Source organism: Nycticebus coucang, chromosome 10, assembly GCF_027406575.1.
Source record: "Nycticebus coucang isolate mNycCou1 chromosome 10, mNycCou1.pri, whole genome shotgun sequence".
NCBI classification, from domain to species: Eukaryota; Metazoa; Chordata; class Mammalia; order Primates; family Lorisidae; genus Nycticebus; species Nycticebus coucang.
The window spans coordinates 116,184,485-116,204,187 of NC_069789.1; the positions used below are offsets into that span (position 1 = coordinate 116,184,485).

The 19,703-nt window shown below is 51.4% G+C and overlaps 2 protein-coding genes across 2 annotated transcripts; both read left to right on the plus strand.

The window, feature by feature from the left end:
* The first annotated feature begins 985 nt into the window (after positions 1–985).
* Positions 986–2,011, plus strand: IZUMO1 (izumo sperm-oocyte fusion 1). Its single transcript, XM_053606492.1, has 3 exons — positions 986–1,111; positions 1,376–1,559; positions 1,784–2,011. Exons 1-3 carry the CDS (start codon positions 1,021–1,023, stop codon positions 2,001–2,003), a joined length of 495 nt encoding a protein of 164 aa, XP_053462467.1. The 5' UTR covers positions 986–1,020; the 3' UTR covers positions 2,004–2,011.
* Positions 2,012–2,255: 244 nt separating this feature from the next.
* On the plus strand, positions 2,256–19,271 carry RASIP1 (Ras interacting protein 1). Its single transcript, XM_053606432.1, has 12 exons — positions 2,256–2,391; positions 2,620–2,760; positions 3,288–3,973; positions 6,092–6,447; positions 12,388–13,041; positions 14,095–14,132; positions 14,365–14,516; positions 14,622–14,737; positions 15,903–16,146; positions 16,287–16,459; positions 18,209–18,356; positions 18,843–19,271. Exons 2-12 carry the CDS (start codon positions 2,624–2,626, stop codon positions 19,040–19,042), a joined length of 2,904 nt encoding a protein of 967 aa, XP_053462407.1. The 5' UTR covers positions 2,256–2,391; positions 2,620–2,623; the 3' UTR covers positions 19,043–19,271.
* Positions 19,272–19,703: the final 432 nt, after the last annotated feature.

Consider the following 19,703-nt stretch of genomic DNA (forward strand, 5'->3'; position numbering starts at 1 on the left):
TGAGTCTGGATCATGGAAGCTAGCCCTCTGCCCCTCAGCCTTGCCCAATGAATGCCCAATCCTCTCCTTCCCCTTTTTGGTTCCTGGTATTTTTTTCATTCTCCACATCTGAGAGGTTCCTGGACCTCCAATGTTCTTTCTCCACCTTCGATTTCTTGGAAAGTGGGTTGTCTTCCATTTACACTCTTTACTGAGCCTCCTGCTTCCTACCCAGGTATGTTCTGGCCCTGACCCTCCAAAGGATTTAGCAGATGACCAGTCCCTTGCCCACAGCCCAGCCTTCTCCCTTTAGCCTTGCCCTTCGCTGGTAAATGCAAGCCTTGACTCTGCCCCTTCAGGTGTTATGTTGCAGGCTGTGATCTGGTGCAACCACTGCCAAAAGCAGATTCATCCTTGTCGAAAGTCTCCTGATTGCGGGGGTGAGAGCTGCACCCAGGAGGAGGGGTTGCTGAAGAGGGGTGGGGCGAGACAAGGGACTGAGTCTAGAGAAAACCAAGATGGAGAGAGCAGACAAGAAAAGGCAGGGGTTCAAACCAAATGGAAGGGATATAAGGGAGGGCAAAGAACCATGAAGGAGTGTCCCACAGTCATCCCTCATCCTCAGAACGCAATGTGGAGGTCTATGAAATGGAAGATATGATCCTGGACTGTGAGTTAAGCTGGCATCGGATGTCTCAAGGCCTCACCAATTACAGATTTTATAGGGTGGGGTCCTCAACTCCTGTAACCTTTGAACTCTCTAGTCTATCATGTGAGCTCCTTGGTCCCTGGATCCACTAGCCTGCACCCACAACCCTCATGACCCTTGAGCTATTAGCTGTGGTCTCTACTGACTGCTGGGGACCCAATTCCCTGACCAGTGACACCCTGCACCAAGGCCCCATGATCTTCTCACCCCTGTACTCCCCCAATCCCTGAATTCCCCAGGCCTCTGTGACCCCTTGAGCTTGGGTCTAGGTTTGGGGGAACAATTCTGAGACTTTGGTGTCCGACGGAAAAGAGCCCACCCTGACCAAACCCATGGTGGGTGTAGAGGATGCAGGCAATTACCGCTGCGAGTTGGGCTTGGTGAAGTCCAGTCCAGCCACAATCATCCATTTTCATGTTACAGGTCAGTCCTGCGGTGTTAAGAGTGGGAGTTGGAGCCCAGGGAGTTAGGGGCCAGTTTCAGGGGAGTGACTTCCTGTTGGGTGTGGTTTCAGGCCAAGGGGTGTGGCTTCCTGCTGGGAGCACGGTCTCTGGTCCGCACGCAGGGTCCCCTTAGGTGTGTTCTGGCTTCAAGCAATTGGAGGCGACATTAACTCTTGGAGAGCTGGGTACTGGGGCAGGCTTGCCTTTGCCCTTCTGGGACTGCTTTTTGTCACTTTTCCATCAGTGTTGCCCAAAAGGGCCCAGGAGGAGACACCATCACCAACCACTGCAACAACCGCACAGGACACGATGACCTCGCAGTCGTCCACACCCCTTCTGTCTCCGAAATCCGATAGTATACTGAAAGACCGCCTTGCAGGGCTGCTGATGTGGATCTCGCTGGTGCTGATAGTTTGCCTCGTCTTAGCGTGAGCAACCCACCGGCTAAGGCGGACTTGGAGGGAGGGGTTGGGGTTTCCTGGTACCCAACGCAGAACCAAGTCTGCACTTAGGACTTCCACTCGGGGTGGGGCTTATTTAGGAGGGGGACTCCGGAGGGCGGAGCTTAGATAATTGCAATAGAGGTCAGATAGGAGGCGGCTGGGAGGGGTGTCCCACACTCAATTGGTACCTAATCTCTTTTCTCCCCCAGCATGTGTTGTCGAAAGAAGGTGATAGATTACATAACACTTAAACTATTCTGTACTGACCAAGAAGAGGAAAAGAAATCCCAGGGTCCATCTCGGGCTCCATCTCGGGCTCCATCTCGGGCTGCATCTCAGGGTCCATCTCAGGTTTCATCCAGGGTTCCATCCCAGGTTTCTTCATCCCAGGTTCCAACGAGAACATCCTCAGACTTAAGGAGCGAATAAAGATTCATCTTGTTTAAGTATCTGACTCACTCCTCCAGACTGATCCTAACTTTTGGTATCCTGAAAAGAGAGGTTGGGAGATGGGCTCCTGCCTAAGGGAAAGGGGCTGAAAATGAGGACCCCTGGGTCCTGGAGGAGTCCAGCTGACTGTGAAGTGATTCCAGAATCAAGGAATCAGGCAGGGCCTGCCCTACCCTGATCTCCTCCCCCAGGCCTGGTCTCCTCACAGGACACCCCCTCCCCGCTCTTCCTGCCGGGTTTCCTCTTGCTTTTCCTGTCCCCCACCCAGTTCTGGGAGCTGGGGCAGAGGCAAAGGCTAAACAAGAACAGTGGAACTACCCCGGCCAGTGGAGCTAGGGCCTCCGGGTGCTGCCAGACCCAAAGCAGGGTAAGAGCCAGGGGCCCAGGAGTCCAGCCACCTACTCCCTTGGATGCCAGAGTCAGTCCCTGGCCATCTCCCATCCCAGGACCCAGGAGTCCAGGATCCCATCCCTCTCTTCCACCTGGATTCAAGAGCCTGAGCCCAGACAAACCCCCACTCTGGGGTCCAGGTCCCTTTTATCCCATTCTCACACTGAGTGCCTTAGGAGTTGGGACTATACTCATCCTCCCTTAGGGCCATGCTGTCTGGTGAACGGAAAGAGGGCGGAAGCCCCCGCTTTGGGAAGCTCCATCTCCCTGTGGGTCTGTGGATCAATTCCCCCAGGAAGCAGCTGGCCAAGCTGGGGAGGCGCTGGCCCAGTGCTGCCTCTGTCAAGTGAGTGCCCAACTCCACAGGATTCCTGCCCCTACCCTCCTGCCTTGCATCAGTTCTGGCTTATGGTCCAGTCCCTGCACTGGGACATGGCAGTGACCCTGAAAGGGTTGGCTCTGGTTATTGCACTGTCTGGGCAAGTGAGATGGTGGGCAGGGGGAAACGGTGGGAGAGTGGGAAGATGGGCCAGGAGATGGAGTTAGGTAGGGTGGGCACAGAGGTGGGAACACAGAAGGAGCAGGCGTTTGATTCACCTTCCTTCCTCCCCTCCCTGCTCACCTCTCGGAATTTCCTTTTGTGGGACTCGTATTTATATATTTATTTCTCTTTCTTTGCCTCCTGTCTCTGCCCACCACCCCCATCGCTGCCCACCTCTTCACCACCCGTCTCTGCTTCCTTCTCTTTCTGGGTTCCTGTCCCTCTCTCTCTCTGGGTCTGTACCCAACCTCTCTCCTAATCCGTCCCACGCCCCCATTTTGATGTGTCCTTCTGGATCTCTCCCGCGACTCTGTTCCCCGGCGGACTCCCAGGTCTTCGTCTTCGGACACCGGGAGCCGCAGCAGTGAGCCACTGCTCCCACCCCCACCGCACGTGGAACTGCGGCGAGTGGGCGCGGTCAAGGCGGCCGGAGGAGCTTCTGGTAGCCGCGCCAAACGTATCTCCCAGCTCTTTCGGGGCTCAGGGACTGGGACTACTGGGTCTGGCAGCGTGGGAGGCCCTGGGACTCCGGGGGGCGCGCAGCGCTGGGCCAGCGAGAAGAAACTGCCTGAGCTGGCGGCGGGTGTGGCCCCGGATCCCCCATTAGCCACCCGCGCCACGGCGCCCCCTGGGGTCCTCAAAATCTTCGGCGCTGGACTGGCGTCGGGCGCCAACTACAAGAGCGTGCTGGCCACGGCGCGCTCCACGGCGCGCGAGCTCGTGGCCGAGGCGCTGGAACGCTATGGTCTGGCGGGCAGCCCCGGCAGCGGCCCCGGAGAGAGCAGCTGTGTGGACGCCTTCGCGCTGTGCGATGCCTTGGGTCGGCCTGCGGTGGCCGGCGTAGGCAACGGCGAGTGGAGGGCAGAGCACCTGCGTGTGCTGGGCGACTCGGAGCGCCCGCTGCTGGTGCAGGAGCTGTGGCGGGCGCGGCCTGGCTGGGCGCGGCGCTTCGAGTTGCGAGGCCGCGAGGAGGCGCGCCGCCTGGAGCAGGAGGCCTTTGGCGCGGCGGACAGGGAAGGTGAGTCTGTGGGCCGGCTCTGGGGCGGGGTCTGCAGGGCGAGGGAGAAGGGGCCCTGGTGTGGCGGGCCCCGACTCAGGGGGCGGCGCCTCGGGGGTTGCTGGGCCATACTCGTAGGACCGGGACACCCGGAGCGCGGAGCCGGAGCAAGGCGGGGATCAGCCAGACGGGCGGGCCTGAGAAGAGGGTAGAGCCTGATAGTAGGGTGGGATTTTTCCAGGGGCGGGGTTTGAGGCTCGGGCGGGGCTGGCCTGATGGCTGATGGTGGTTGGCATTGTCCTAGAGTGGATCCGGAGTGGGGTCAGGGCCTTCAGTAGACATTTCGGATTGCCTTGGATGAGGCTGAATATGTAGCGGGGCCTGCAGAATATTGAATCCCGAGGAGCGTTTGTGGGGTCTGGGAGCTGGGCAAGCCTGGCAGGAGGGGCAAGGACAGGCAAGAGTCTGAGGGATGCAGAGGATTCCGCCTGTGTGTTGGAGAGAACTAGAACTGGAGGAGTACCACGTACCACGTCCTCGAGGGCTGTGCAGAGCCTATGGGCGGAGCCTGTGATACTGGGGCGGGGCCTGCGGAAGAGACAAGCATGGAGCATGAGGCGTGGGGCTGGGTGAAGCATAGTGGCTCATGGTGGCAGGTGAGGCGTGGGTATCTGTGGCAGGAGGCTATTCTGCGAAGTAGATTGAGGTGGTTTCCTAGGGGCAGGGTCTATGTTGGTGGAGCCTACAAGAGGAAGGAAATGGGAACAGGGGAATCGGCTCATAGGTCTGGCCTGAAGGGCCTAGGAGTGGGCGGAGCCTCAAAGGGGCTGGCCTTGGATCAGGTGGCCTTAGGCTAGGTTGGCTGCCAAAAGTGGGCACTTGGGAAAGGAAGGGGCTAGAGGAAGAGGTATTTGTAGAGGCTAAGGAACGTTATACCACAAAGGGGCCTGGTTTCTGAAAAGACCCTGCCTAGAACAGGAGGTGGTGTCAAAGATCATATGGCAAGTGTTGGACCGAGCCTGGCAGGGATGGGGCCTGGTACATTGAGGACCAGAGGCTTCTCCGGGAACTCTCTAACAACTTTTCTGTTTCTGAGTCTCCCTTTAGGGGGTAGAGTGTTGTTATCTATTAAACTGATTGGTTTTGAACTCAGGCTTGGATTCCAATCTGTTCTTTGCTAGTTAATCTCAGCAAAAACCTGGTGAGGAGTCAATGGAATATACATATATATGTACCACACACATCCATATATACACACACGTATATATAGCTTGGCACATAGTAGGTACTTAAGAAAGAATGGCGCTGAGGCAGGAGAATTGCTTGAGACCAGGAGTTCAAGACCAGCCTCAGCAAAAGCAAAACCCCATCTCTACAAAAACATAGAAAAATTAGTTGGTTGTAGTGGCAGGTGCCTGTATTCTCAGCTGCTCGGGAAGCTGAAGTAGGAGGATTACTTGAACCCAGGAGTTTGAGGTTTCTGTAAGCTACCATGATACCTCTGCACTCTAACTCAGGCAACAGAGTGAGACTTTGTCTCAAAAAGAAAAATGGCAATTATAATCATCATCTCCCCCCCCCCCCAAAAAAAGTGTTCATTGGCACCTACTATGAACCACATATTTTTTTAGGGCCTTGAGGAATACAGTGGGGACACTGACAGGTAAGGCTCTCACCCTCCCACATCACAAGGCTAGTGGGAAACATCAAATCATTTGGCTCATTTCTACTGTGTGCCTACTATGTGCCAGAGCCTGTGCTGCTCCACACAAAGCCCAGAGTACCTACCTGGTGGTGCAGTTACCTGCTTCAACATGGACTGTCAGGGAAGGGTGTTCAGGAGTTGGTTTCTATCACCCTGAAGGCAGGGTCCTCTCTGTTACCCAGTGCCTAGAACAGTCCCAGGCACACAGTAGGTGCTCAATAAATACCTGTTGCAAGAATGAATGAAATTTCTGAGCTGAAAGCTGCAAAAAGGGTAGTATCCAGGCGGGAAATGTGGTTCAGCCAAAAAGAACACCATACGCAAAAGCCTAAATGTGGGAAGCAGCCTCTTCTCTCTGAAGCCTGTTCTTAGTCTCCTTGTAATTTCTTTGTGTCAATTTGTAAGCTCAGCCTCACTGTTCTATCTTTCTGCAGGCACTGGCGCCCCCTCGTGGCGGCCGCAAAAGAACCGCTCCCGGGCGGCTTCAGGTGGGGCGGCACTGGCCAGTCCTGGTCCAGGGTCGGGATCAGGGTCCTCGACTGGGTCCGGAGGCAAAGAACGCTCGGAAAACTTGTCCCTGAGGCGAAGCGTGTCAGAGCTTAGCTTGCAGGGTCGACGGCGGCGGCAGCAGGAACGCAGGCAGCAGGCACTTAGCATGGCCCCAGGGGCAGCCGACGCCCAAATTGGACCTGCAGACCCCGGAGACTTCGATCAGTTGACTCAGTGCCTTATCCAGGCCCCCAGCAACCGCCCCTACTTCCTGCTTCTCCAGGGCTACCAGGACGCCCAGGTGAGTGTCGCCTTCCCTACCGAAAGAGCTCTATCGGTACCTGTGGCTCAGTGGGTAGGGCACTGGCCCCATGTACAGAGGGTGATGGGTTCGAACCCGGTCCGGACCAAACTGCAACAAAACTAGCCGGGCATTGTTGCGGGCGCCTGTAGTCCCAGCTACTGGAAGGCTAAGGCAAGAGAATCGCCTAAGCCCAAGAGCTGGAGGTTGCTGTGAGCTGTGACGCCACCGCACTCTACGGAGGGCGGGCGACGGAGCGAAACTCTGTCTCTAAAAAAACGAAAAAACCCTGTGAACCACCCGACGGTTGGAGGGCAACAGAACTACAACTCCCAGAATTCTCAGGGTTCTCTGGGAGGTGTGGTCCAGCGAGGTTCCACAGAAGGCGATAAAGTCAGAGACCAAAGAAGGAAGAAAGTAGACAGCTGAGAAAGAGTCTACTGAAGGGGCAAATAGGGAATGGTTCGCTTAGTTCATAGTTGGAGGAAAGCACTGTCTTCCTCAAGAAAGAGTGCATCTTAGAAAGAAGATTTTGGAAATGCCCAGTTTTTGACGGGGAGGGATGGGAGAATCCATCTCCTGGGGCAGGGAAATCATTTGTTGCCTGGATTTTGCTGTGTATGTACGTAGGTTTTATTGGTAGGGGAAGTGAACTAACCATTTTTAAAAGGTGATTGTTTACAAGGAAACGATTTCACCATTATTGATGGAGGCAGGTGGTATCGATACTTCTATTTACTTTACATATTTGGGAGATAATAAAACTTCTTTGTTAGGAAGCAGAGAGGAAGAAAGGATTGGTGGTTGGGGATCTATGGGAAATTACTTCATTAATAGAAATGTAATATTTTACTGGAAGGAAATAAACATTTATTTGTGGTGATGGGATATTATTCGTCCTTGTTGTTGCCCACCTTTGAGTGACAGTGGTACAGCCCAGCTCAGCAATTACAGCTGGGACCAATGGCAAAGCCACTCGAGAAGGTGGTGGAGCTTATTGGACAGTTCCATTTTTACAGGCACAGACAGATCCAATACGGTTAGGCAGCCTGGCTTTGTATGTGGATGAGAGGCTACCACTATTCAGGAAAGAGCTCACATGGAAAAATTCACTCCTCCCTGTAGGGCAAGGGGACAGGGGAGAGCTCATTTTAGCAAGGATCTTGCATATATAACAACAGCCCATTTCTCTGGACAAAGTTGGTGAAGAAGAGACTGTCTTTGGGGAAGGTGGTCAAATCGAAAGAGGATAAGTCCCTTATGGGAAGAGGGGGAAACATTAGAAACATCTATTCCCTGGAGTGGGGTTCATGAGAAATTCCTTTGTGAGAAAGAGTCTTCATTGGAATTGTAGATTCCTTGTGGACAGAAATAATAGGTGAATCTCTTGTAGGAATTCATTTGGATTTGTCTGTTCGTGGAGGGATTGTAATGTGAGCGTCCTTTGTGGGTACTGTGGAAGCATCCCTTCTTGGGCTAAGGGACAGGAGAGCCCGTTGTTGAAAGGGGCTCATGTATTTGGGATCATCTCATTCCTTCAGACAGGAATGGAGAACAGAAGATAGTCAGACTAGAAAAGGCCATTTTTTTCTAGAGGGGCAGGTAAGTAACTGTGTTGTAGGAAGGGGTCTCTTTAGCAGCATCAATTCATGGGGTGGAGTAATGGGAGAGTTCAGTGTAGAAAGGGGATTTATGCATATTAAGATGTCTACTCTCTCAAACATGGTTGGAGAACAGAAGGGCTTATTTTAGGACAGGGGTCAGACTGAATGCTTATTTTTTTTTTTTTTTGGTTTGGCTGGGGCTGGGTTTGAACCCGCCACCCTTGATATATGAGGCTGGCACCCTACCCACTGAGTTAGAGCCCCGCCCTGAATGCTCACATTTTTATAGAATGGAAATGAAAAAGTTCATTTTTAAAAAGTGGTCTTCGGCCGGGCGTAGTGGCTCACGCCCGTAACCCTAGCACTCTAGGAGGCAGGGCCTGGTGGATTGCCCTGAGCTCAGAGGTTCTAGACCAGCCTGAGCCAGAGCCAAAGTGAGACCCTATCTCTACCCAAAAAAAGCCAGGCATTGTGGCGGGCGCCTGTAGTTCCAATACTTGGGAGGCTGAGGCAAGAGAATCGCTTAAGTCCAAGAGTTGGAGGTTGCTGTGAGCTATGATGCCAGGGCACTCTACTAAGGGCCACAAAGTAAGACTCTGTCTCAATAAAATAAATAAATAAATAAAATAAAAAACAAATTCAAACTAAGACTTCGATTGAAAGCCAAAACAACAACAACAACAAAAACCTTCAAACTAAGACGATTGAAAACAAAATTCAATAAAATAAAAAGTGGTCTTCCCTGGTTTGGCACTTGTAGCTCAGTGGTTACGGTGCCAGCCACATACACCCAGGCTGGTGGGTTGGAACCTGGCACAGACCTGCTAAACAATAATGATAACTACAACAAAAAATAGCTAGGCACTGGGGCAGGCGCCTGTAGTCCCAACTACATGGGAGGCTAAGGCAAAAGAATCGCTTGAGCCCAAGAGTTAGAGGTTTCTGTGAGCTGTGATGCCACAGCACTCTACCAAGGGCGACATTGTGAGACTCTGTCTCCAAAAAATAAATAATAAGAAATAAAAATAAAGCAACTTTGGGGCGGCGCCTGTGGCTCAGTCGGTAAGGTGCCGGCCCCATATACTGAGGGTGGCGGGTTCAAACCTGGCCCTGGCCAAACTGCAACCAAAAAATAGCCAGGCGTTGTGGTGGGCACCTGTAGTCCCAGCTACTCGGGAGGCTGAGGCAAGAGAATAGCTTAAGCCCAGGAGTTGGAGGTTGCTATGAGCTGTGTGACGCCACGGCATTCTACCGAGGGCCATAAAGTGAGACTCTGTCTCTACAAAAAATAAATAAATAAAAAAATAAAGCAACTTCAAAAAAAAAAATGGCTCGGGGCCTGTGGCACATTCGTTGGGGCGCCAGCCACATACACTGAGGCTGTCAGGTTCGAACAGAGCCTGGGCCAGCTAAACAAAAAATGACAACTGCAACAAAAAATAGCCAGGAATTGTGGCAGGTGCCTGTAGTCCCAGCTACTTGGGAGGCTGAGGCAAAAGAATTGCTTCAGCCCAAGGGTTGGAGGTTGCTGTGAGCTGTGACACCATGGCACTCTACCGAGGATGACATAGTGAAACCCTGTCTCAAAAAAAAAAAAAAAAACTTGTGGTCTTCTGGAATGCATGTGTTTATTTGGTGTATGAAATGGGACACTCCCTTAAGAGTGTATTCTTCTCCCAAAAGAAGGTATTCTTGGGCGGCGCTTGTGGCTCAAGGAGTAGGGCGCCAGTCCCATATGCCGGAGGTGGCGGGTTCAAACCCAGCCCCGACCAAAAAAAAAAAAAAAAAAAAAAGAAGGTATTCTTTTGTTTTTTTTTTTCAAAAAAAATTTTTTATTCTAATATATAAGCCATTTACTGTTAAGAACATATGTTCTATGACACATCTTTCTTTAGATACACAGAGGAGAAATAGATCCCCTTTAAAATTTTGTATTTGAGGGTGGCTCCTGTGGCTCAGTGGGTAGGGCACTGGCCCCATATACGGAGGGTGGCAGGTTCAAACCCGGCCCCAGCCAAATTGCAACAAAAAAATAGCCGGGCATTGTGGCAGGTGCCTATAGTCCCAGCTACTCATGAAGCTGAGGCAAGAGAATCGCCTAAGCCAAAGAGATGAAGGTTGCTGTGAGCTGTGACGTCACGGCACTCTACCGAGGGTGACAAAGTGAGACTCTTCCTCTTAAAAAAAAAAAAATTGTATTTGACACAATACAGCAAACACCATGACAGGAAAATACACGTGTGTGCCTTGATGAGAAACAAGATAATTGCAGTCTCACAGTGTCTCTCCACAAGATACTTACTAATTACAAAAGGAAAACTAGTAACTTTACAGGAGAAACCTGGCAGACAGCCCTTACCTCAGATCACAGGTTGTGAGGGTATGGTCCTCAAGTACACCCTGATACAAGGGGCTGAGAAGGACCCAGCACTCCTCTGCAGCACTCCTGCCAGGATGCGCAGCTTCAAGCTATTCCTGAAAAAAACAAACAAAAAAACCAGACAAATGCAAATGCAAACTGAGAGACATCCTAAAAAACAGCTGCTCTATGCTCTTCCAAGGTGCCCAGGTCATGCTTTTTTTTGAGGCAGAGTCTTATTATGTCGCCCTCTGTAGAGTGTTTTGGCATCACAGCTCACAGCGACCTCAAACCCTTGGGCTGAAGTGATTCTCTTGCCTCAGCCTCCCAAGTAGCTGGGACTATAGGCACCCACCACAATGTCAAGCTATTTTTTTGTTATTGTTGTCATTGTTGTTTAGCAGGCCCAGGCCAGGCTCGAACCTGCCATCCTCAGTATATGTGGCTAGTACTCTACTCACTGAGCTACAGGCACCAAGCCCTAAGGGGGTATTCTCTTTTTTTTTTTTTTTAGAGACAGAATTTCACTTTATCACTCTCAGTAGAGTGCTATGGCATCACAGCTCACGGCAACCTCCAACTCCTGGGTTTAGGCAATTCTCTTGCCTCAGCCTCCCAAGTAACTGGGACTACAGGCGCCTGCCACAAGGCCTAGCTATTTTTTGTTGTTGCAGTTTGGCTGGGTCTGGGTTTGAACCCACCACTCTCGGTATATGGGGCCAGCATCCTACTTACTGACCCACAGGCGCTGCCCCCTAAGAGGGTATTCTTGAAATTGTCTACTTATAAGCAGAGTTACTAGAAGAGCCCACTGTATGGATATCTCTTTGGAGATGAAAATTGAGATTTTCCATTGATGTATGGGGAAACTCTTTGGAATGCTCTATCAGGAGAGTGGGGGGTAATGGGTGAGTCTATTGTGGGAATATATCTCCTTGGGAATGAGTTAATCATGGGTTGGGCGCATATGAGTGAGTCCACAGTAGTAGAGGGATCTTCTTCGTGGGATGGAGAAATTGGAGAAAACCTTTGTTCAATGGGAGATCTCCTTAAAGATATCTTTTTTTTTTTTTTTTTTTTTTTGTAGAGACAGAGTCTCACTGTACCGCCCTCGGGTAGAGGGCCGTGGCGTCACACGGCTCACAGCAACCTCCAACTCCTGGGCTTACGCGATTCTCTTGCCTCAGCCTCCCTAGTAGCTGGGACTACAGGCGCCCGCCACAACGCCCGGCTATTTTTTTGGTTGCAGTTTGGCCGGGGCTGGGTTTGAACCCACCACCCTCGGCATATGGGGCCGGCGCCCTACTCACTGAGCCACAGGCGCCGCCCTCCTTAAAGATATCTTTTCATTGCATTGGGAATATTGAAAGAAGCTATTATTGGAAGGGGAAATGTATTTGGAAGCTTCCATTACGGGGGACAGAATAATGGATAAGTAGGGCCAAGTATAGGAAAAGGGGAGAGTTCCTTTAAAAACCTTTTTTTTCCTTTAAGGGAGCGTTCTTTGAGGGTGAAGGTAATTGGATAGTCCACTTTGGAAGGGGGGATATCCTTGGACCCATTCCTTGGCTGGATGCCATGGAACAGTCCACTGTAGGAAGGGATTGCCTTGAAGAAGAGGTGAGGAGGATGGGCTAGTCCATTGGAGAAAGATCTCCTTGTAAGCATCTATTCTTTGATGGAATAAAATGGTAGAGTTCACGTCAAGAAAGGGGTTTACTCATAAGTATCTAGTCTTTGGGATGGGTGTTATGGGACATTGTACCATAGATAGTGCCTTGTAAGAGTTCACAGAGAGTCCACTCATTGGAGATAGGACTACTTAGGGTCCTGTGGGAATGGAGGAAATTACCTTGGAAGCATTCATTCAAAGGAGGTGGGACATGCAAAGATTGATTATAGGAAAGAGATCTTGTATATGCAAGCGTCCATTCCTCGCGGAGAGGTGTCCTTAGTGCACCTTCGCTTTCTCTCCAGGACTTCGTGGTGTACGTGATGACAAGGGAGCAGCATGTGTTTGGCCGGGGCGGGAACTCATCCGGCCGAGGCGGGTCCACAGCCCCGTATGTGGACACCTTCCTCAACGCTCCTGACATCCTGCCTCGTCACTGCACAGTGCGTGCGGGCCCGGAGCCCCCTGCCATGGTGCGCCCATCCCGGGGTGCTCCAGTCACACACAATGGGTGCCTCCTGCTGCGGGAGGCCGAGCTACACCCAGGTGACCTCCTGGGGCTGGGCGAGCACTTCCTGTTCATGTACAAGGATCCCCGCAATGGGGGTTCCGGGTCCACGCGGCCGACGTGGCTTCCTGCGCGGCCCGGGGCCACGCCACCAGGCCCTGGCTGGGCCTTCTCCTGTCGCCTGTGCGGCCGAGGCCTGCAGGAGCGCGGCGAGGCGCTGGCCGCCTATCTGGACGGCCGTGAGCCGGTACTGCGCTTCCGGCCGCGCGAGGAGGAGGCGCTGCTGGGTGAGATCGTGCGTGCAGCGGCCGCTGGCGCGGGAGACCTGCCACCGCTTGGACCCGCCACGCTGCTCGCGCTGTGCGTGCAGCATTCTGCCCGGGAGCTGGAGTTGGGCCACCTGCCACGCCTGCTGGGCCGCCTGGCCCGGCTCATCAAAGAGGCAGTCTGGGTGAGTGAGCGCCTCCGACGGCCGACAGCCCCACCTGTGCCCCAAGTCCTTTCTCCAGCTTCCACCATCCGACCTTGAACCCTCTTTCCTATTCTCCCATGATGGGAAGGGCGCCGGCTAACAGCTGGGGCGCCGAGGGATGCTGGGAGTTGTGGAGAGAGGGCACCTTTGGGGATAGTGGAAGAACCCATAATGGGAAATCGGGGTGTCGGGGAGGAGGGAAGATCCGATTGGATAAGAAGCTGGGAGAGACCATTGTGGGAAGTGAAGAGGGCAGCCCCTTTGGAGCAAGAATGGCAACACCATTCTCGGAAGGAAGGGAGAGCGAAGCCATTGGATCTACTGATGGGGTTGCCAGAAAGAAACCATTCAGAGTTGGAGACAGGTTCCATCCTGTTGTGCTAGGGCCTAGTCAGAGAGAAGCTTAGGGAATTTCTTGGAGGTAAAAAGAAACTCCATTTGAGAAGAGGACCTAGGGGCGGCGCCTGTGGCTCAAGGAGTAGGACGCCAGTCCCGAGGTGGCAGGTTCAAACCTAGCCCCCGCCAAAAACCAAAAAAAAAAAAAAAGAGAAGAGGACCTGTGGGAGAGAGACTACTTCTGATCATAGGGATGTGTGTTTTAAAAGGTAAGAAGAGGGTGGCACCTGTGGCTCAGTGAGTAGAGCACCGGCCCCATATACCGAGGGTGACGGGTTCAAACCCAGCCCCGCCAAACTGCAACAACAACAACAAAAAAAAATAGCCAGGCATTGTGGCGGGCACCTGTAGTCCCAGCTACTTGGGAGGCTGAGACAAGAGAATCACCTAAGCCCAGGAGCTGGAGGTTGCTGTGAGCAGTGTGACACCACGGCACTCTACCGAGGATGATAAAGTGAGATAAAAAAAAAAAAGTAAGAAGAGGGAGACACTATTCTGAATCTTGAGATTAGAGTCCATCTGAAAAGTGGGGAGAGTCTCTGTGAAAAAGGTGTTTCCAGAAAAAACAAAGTCTTATTAACTCATAGGCCCTTCAGTGAATCCCTCTCCCCTTGACCCTGATCTTACTGTTCACAGGAAAAGATTAAGGAAATTGGAGACCGTCAACCAGAAAAGTAAGAGAAATTCTGAGCAGAAAGGGCTGGAGGGATGCAGGGGCTGGGATCTCCATCCACTTTTGTGTTCACCCCATGCATGTTTTAGCTCAAGTTTCTGCTCCTCCTTGGGACTCAGCCTGTCCATCTGTGAAGTAGGGGTTGGTCTTGGTCTCCTACTTAGACTTAGATCATGTTTGGACACTTTGATGAGAGTTGGGCAGCAATCACGAAGTCCTTCCTCTTTCCCCAGCCACCCTGAGGGGGTCCCTGAGGTACCCCTGACTCCTGAGGCTGTGTCTGTGGAGCTGCGGCCACTTATGCTATGGATGGCCAATACCACGGAGCTGCTGAGCTTTGTGCAGGAAAAGGTCTTGGAAATGGAGAAAGAGGCTGACCAGGAGGGTGAGCTCTGGCCCAGGCTCAGGCCTGCTTAAACCCCCATTACTCCCTGCACCTGGAGACCTGGGCTTCTAGCTGCCAGCCTTTGGATCTTTCTCTCACCCCCAGGCCTGTCCTCAGACCCACAGCTCTGCAATGACTTGGAATTATGTGATGAGGCCATGGCCCTCCTGGATGAGGTCATCATGTGTACCTTCCAGCAGTCTGTCTACTACCTCACCAAGGTTGGCCTTTCCTCTTGCTTCCTGTTTGATAGAGCATCACTTCCTGTTTAAACTACATTGTATTGCTCTGATGTCACTTCCTATTTGACTCAAGATTTCTTGCTTCTCTGACATGACATCCCGTCTTACCCCAGCACTTTGCTATTGTAACTTCACTTCCTATTTGAACTTACATTGCTTCATGCCTTTCTGGCTTTATTATTGTCTTTGCAATCATCACCTCTTAACAGGCTAACCCCATTATCTTTTTATATCACCACTACCACTTTTTCAGTCTCCCATTTTCTAAGTTGGCGGTTTAGTTGATGATACATCCTATGGGGAGAGAGAAAAATATAGATAAATCAGAGTGTCAGGAACTGTCATTTAAACTGAAGGTCCTCTTCAATCAGGCCTCACTTCCTGTTTTCACTGACTTCACTTCTTCTAGCTCTGAATCCACTCCCTTTTCTGAGCTACAGATCATTTTCCCCTTAAGTGTCCTTCCTGCAGGGGCTGCTTTTTGTGCCAGTTTCCCCTACCACTACCCTTGACCTTACTATTGCTTCTTGGAATTCTCAGGGTTTCTGGCTTGGACGCCCTATCTGTGAAATCAAAAGGGTTCTGTTGGGACAGATAGTCTCTAAGTTCCTCCAGCAGGTGTGATTGTGAAGCCCTTTCCTCTAAGGCTTCACTTCCTTTATATCCTTGCCAAGTGTGCTTTTATTTCCTCTCTGTCTCTGATGTCATTTCCTGTCCTTGGCCTGATCTAACTTTCCACTGGCTAACTGCCACCCTACTACCACTTCCTGACTCTCTATTCTTTTTCTGTCCTTCAGGAACTCTGGATAAATAATTTGACTGAAGGGAGTCTCTTTGTTCAGTATCCTTTGTCCTCCTTGAGCTGTCTCTTGAGAACTACAAGTTCCACAATGCACAAGAGATGGTCTTAAAATACTTAAGAAACTTATAGAAAGCGTTTTTAAAAGATTTGAGTTGTTCCAGGCCTAATAAATGCTAAAAATCTATCTACAAATATATAACAAGGTTCTGCACAGAGAACTTTAGGGTGTTGAGAGTAGTTGGACTACAATTCCCAGAAGCCTTTGGGAAACTTCCCCTTATCTTCACACTCTACCTAAGGTTCCAGGTCTGCTCACTTGTATGCACCTCTGTATCTCCTCAGACTCTGTATTCAACACTGCCTGCTCTCCTGGATAGTAACCCTTTCACAGCTGGGGCAGAGCTGCCAGGGCCTGGCGCAGAGCTAGGGGCCATGCCTCCAGGGTTGAGACCTACCCTGGGCGTGTTCCAGGCAGCCCTGGAACTGACCAACCAGTGCGAACTGCACCCGGACCTAGTATCTCAGACTTTTGGCTACTTGTTCTTCTTCTCCAATGCCTCCCTTCTCAACTCACTGATGGAACGAGGTGAGATTTGGGCTGGGGAGGTTTGCTCCTGTCAGGGAGGCAAAGACAGGAGCCCAAGCTGAAGGATAGAAATGGTCTGAGAGGCAGGAAGAGTCCACCCACAGGTTGCCTCTCATAGCCTTTATACCTTCTAACCACAGGTCAAGGCCGACCTTTCTATCAGTGGTCTCGAGCTGTCCAAATCCGAACCAACCTGGACCTTGTCTTGGACTGGCTACAGGGAGCTGGGCTGGGTGACATTGCCACTGAGTTCTTCCGGAAACTCTCCATGGCTGTGAATCTGCTCTGTGTGCCCCGCACCTCCCTGCTTAAGGTAATTCTCAGTGAACTCTACCCAACCTTGACCTGTGATTCCTCAGTGCACTCAGCTACTCTCTGTATTCATCTCACCCTGGGACTCTGTGTCATCCCTGGCCCAGCTCAGACACTGTGGGTGATGCACTGGCAGATAGAAGGAAGTCAGCACCAACAACGGCCAAATGTGGCTATATCTGAAGCTCAGTGGAACTTATTAAAACTATTAAAAATAGGGTGGCGCCCGTGGCTCAAGGAGTAGGGTGCCGGTCCCATATGCCAGAGGTGGCAGGTTCAAACCCAGCCCCGGCCAAAACACACACACACACACACAAAATAAAGAATCTGTTTAAAAAAAAAAAAACTATTAAAAATAGTTTCCAGGGTCCCTCCCTCAGATATGCTGAGTCAACAAGTCTGGTGTGAGACCAAGGAGTGTGATGGTTAAAAGATTCATTGAACATAAATTATATGCCAAGCACTGTGTTTAGCACTTCTGGTTTAATGTGGATGCAGACCCCTGAAGTATGTTATTGACAATTTTTCAGAGGAAACTAAGAATCAGGTAGGATAGATAGTTCACTTGATTTCATTTATTTATTTTTATTTATCAAATGTTTACAATTTATTTGTTTATTTTTATTTATTTATTGAGACAGAGTCTCAGTCACCCTGGGGTTGAGTGCCATGGCATCATAGCTCAGCCTCCCTAGTAGTTGGGACTACAGGCATCTGCCACAAAGCCTGGCAAGTTTTAGAGACAGGGGCTCGCTCTTGCTCAGGCTCAGGCTGGTCTCAAACTCCTGAGCTCAGGCAAACCACCTGCCTTGGCCTCCCGAGTGCTAGGATTACAGGCATGAACCACCTTGCCCTATAATATATTTAATAAGCCCCAGGAAGTGTTCGAAGTACTTTACAATCTCACCATATTGCATCTTCTTAACAACTCCCTTGGGCAGTTTCTAGTCTTCCAATTTACAGTTGAGGAAACTGAGGTATAGTGACTTGCTAGAAGGTACTAAGTAGCCATGTTGGGATTTTTGAACCCAGGCAGTCTGGGTGTAGTCTCTGATTTTAACCACATTGGTGATTCTGATGCCAGCTAGGTTAGTTACGGAGATTGTCAAATGGATATAAAAAGTGGCCACAATAGAATAATGAATCCTTGTGTACACATCACTACCTTCAATAATATAAACTAATGGCCAGTCTTGTTTCTTCTCTCCCCATCCACTTCCTATATCCTCATGTATTCTTAAGCAAATCACCTTTTTTTTTTAATTTTTTTGTAGAGACAGAGTCTCACTTTATGGCCCTCGGTAGAGTGCCGTGGCATCACACAGCTCACAGCAACCTCCAACTCCTGGGCTTCAGCGATTCTCTTGCCTCAGCCTCCCGAGTAGCAGGGACTACAGGCGCCCGCCACAACGCCCGGCTATTTTTTGGTTGCAGTTCAGCCGGGGCCGGGTTTGAACCCGCCACCCTCGGTATTTGGGGTTGGCGCCTTACCGACTGAGCCACAGGCGCCGCCCAGCAAATCACCTTTTTTTAATATTAAATCATAGCTGGCAAATCACATTTTTTAAAATTGCTAAGACCACATCTTTCCCCATCATCACATCAGTGACAGTTTCACGGTGCTCATAAAACATTGCACAGAACCCCACTATCTGCCCACCACATCCACGCCCTACAGAGATGTACATCTACTTATGATTCTCAGCTGCCCGATAATGACCATGCATTTCTCACTTGGCCTTTCCACCAGGCTTCATGGAGCAGCCTACGAACTGACCACCCCACCCTTACCCCTGCTCAGCTTCACCATCTCCTCAGCCACTACCAGCTGGGGCCTGGCCGTGGGCCACCACCTGCCTGGGACCCTCCCCCTGCAGAGCGAGATGCAGTGGACACAGGTAAGGAGAAGTGGGGATACAAGCACTGGGGCTGCCGGCTTTCTCTCTTCAGTACCCAGGAGTGTATATCCCCAGCCTCTTCCTTCTGATCCAGGATTCTAGACCCTTAGCCCTCTCTTCCCCAGGACCTACATGCTGGACCCAGGCCTCTCCTCCCACAAGATACAGGAGCTCAGGTCCCTGGCTTCCCTCTTTTTTCCCAACATCTCTCCTAGGAGTCGGAGCTCCGGACCCCTCTACCTTCAAGGTCCTTAAGACTTAATTAAATTTCCAACCCTTCCTCCTAGTCCTAGGGACTAAACTGTGTAGCCCGTTTCCAGGCAACTGTGGCTTTTCGTAGTCTGAACTGCTACTCCCATCATCCTTGGGAACTCCCAAGAGTTGCATTTGTTGGGGTGGATCCTGCTCCAGGAATTGCTCAACTCTCCCCAACATATCCTCCTCACGCCCATTTTCAGAATCTAACCCCATCTTCTTTGGCCTCAGGGGACATCTTCGAAAGCTTCTCATCGCACCCTCCCCTCATCCTGCCCTTGGGCAGTTCGCGCTTGCGCCTCATGGGTCCGGTGACAGAGGACGCCTTGCACCGTGAACTGCGTAGGCTTCGCCGCCTTCTCTGGGATCTTGAGCAGCAGGAGCTACCGGCCAATCACCGCCACGGACCCCCCGTGGCCACGCCTCCTTGAAAACTAATAGCAAACGAGTGCACGAACCTTGAAAAATTCAAGGGAGCTCCTTCTCACTGGAGCCCGCCTGAGCGCAGAGCTTTCAGGGAGTTGTAGTTTCTTTCCCCCGCATGCACTGCTGGGAGTTTGAGTTTTCGGGTAGTGGAGGATGGGACCGTGAGAAGATGGGATTGGAATGTTAGTGCCAAGGAGCAATAAAGATATCTGTTGTATTGGCAACGCCTCGATTGTTAAGATCTGGGCGCGCTAGTGATGATGGTTTTCTGTGGAATAAAGTACCAAGGCCCCTGCCTGTAGCATTGGGCCCCTGCCTAGTCCAAGGAGGTATTTATAGCCACGGCCTCAGCTTGCACTTTGTCATATAATCCAACCCAGGAGCACTGGAGCCTCCCACACGCCTCAGAACACAGCTGCCTAAGCTTGCCCTGCCGAATTTCAGGCCCTCAGTCTTGCCAATGGGAACTGCCATCTCTCTGTTCTACCCTAAAGTCCATACTCCAATCCTGCCCTCCTAAGGCCCAGGAGTCTGCTTCCCTAGTCCCCTTCTGGACCTGTCTGCCTGTCGCTGAACACCTCTGTCCCTGTTCCCAGCCTCCTCCCTTCGCAGACTCAGAGGTGCAGACCCTTGCCTGTTTCTGCAAACCCAGGAGTCCAGGCCTCC

What these genes read in the sequence shown, in the direction of transcription:
- IZUMO1 (XM_053606492.1), top strand. Translation starts at nt 1,021, where the DNA reads ATGGTGGGTGTAGAGGATGCAGGCAATTACCGCTGCGAGTTGGGCTTG. An exon ending in CATCCATTTTCATGTTACAG is followed by an intron (nt 1,112 to 1,375) that starts GTCAGTCCTGCG and finishes CTTTTCCATCAG; the next exon opens with TGTTGCCCAAAAGGGCCCAG. An exon ending in ATAGTTTGCCTCGTCTTAGC is followed by an intron (nt 1,560 to 1,783) that starts GTGAGCAACCCA and finishes TTTCTCCCCCAG; the next exon opens with CATGTGTTGTCGAAAGAAGG.
- RASIP1 (XM_053606432.1), top strand. Translation starts at nt 2,624, where the DNA reads ATGCTGTCTGGTGAACGGAAAGAGGGCGGAAGCCCCCGCTTTGGGAAG. An exon ending in AGGGCTACCAGGACGCCCAG is followed by an intron (nt 6,448 to 12,387) that starts GTGAGTGTCGCC and finishes CTTTCTCTCCAG; the next exon opens with GACTTCGTGGTGTACGTGAT. An exon ending in GCGAGATGCAGTGGACACAG is followed by an intron (nt 18,357 to 18,842) that starts GTAAGGAGAAGT and finishes CTTTGGCCTCAG; the next exon opens with GGGACATCTTCGAAAGCTTC.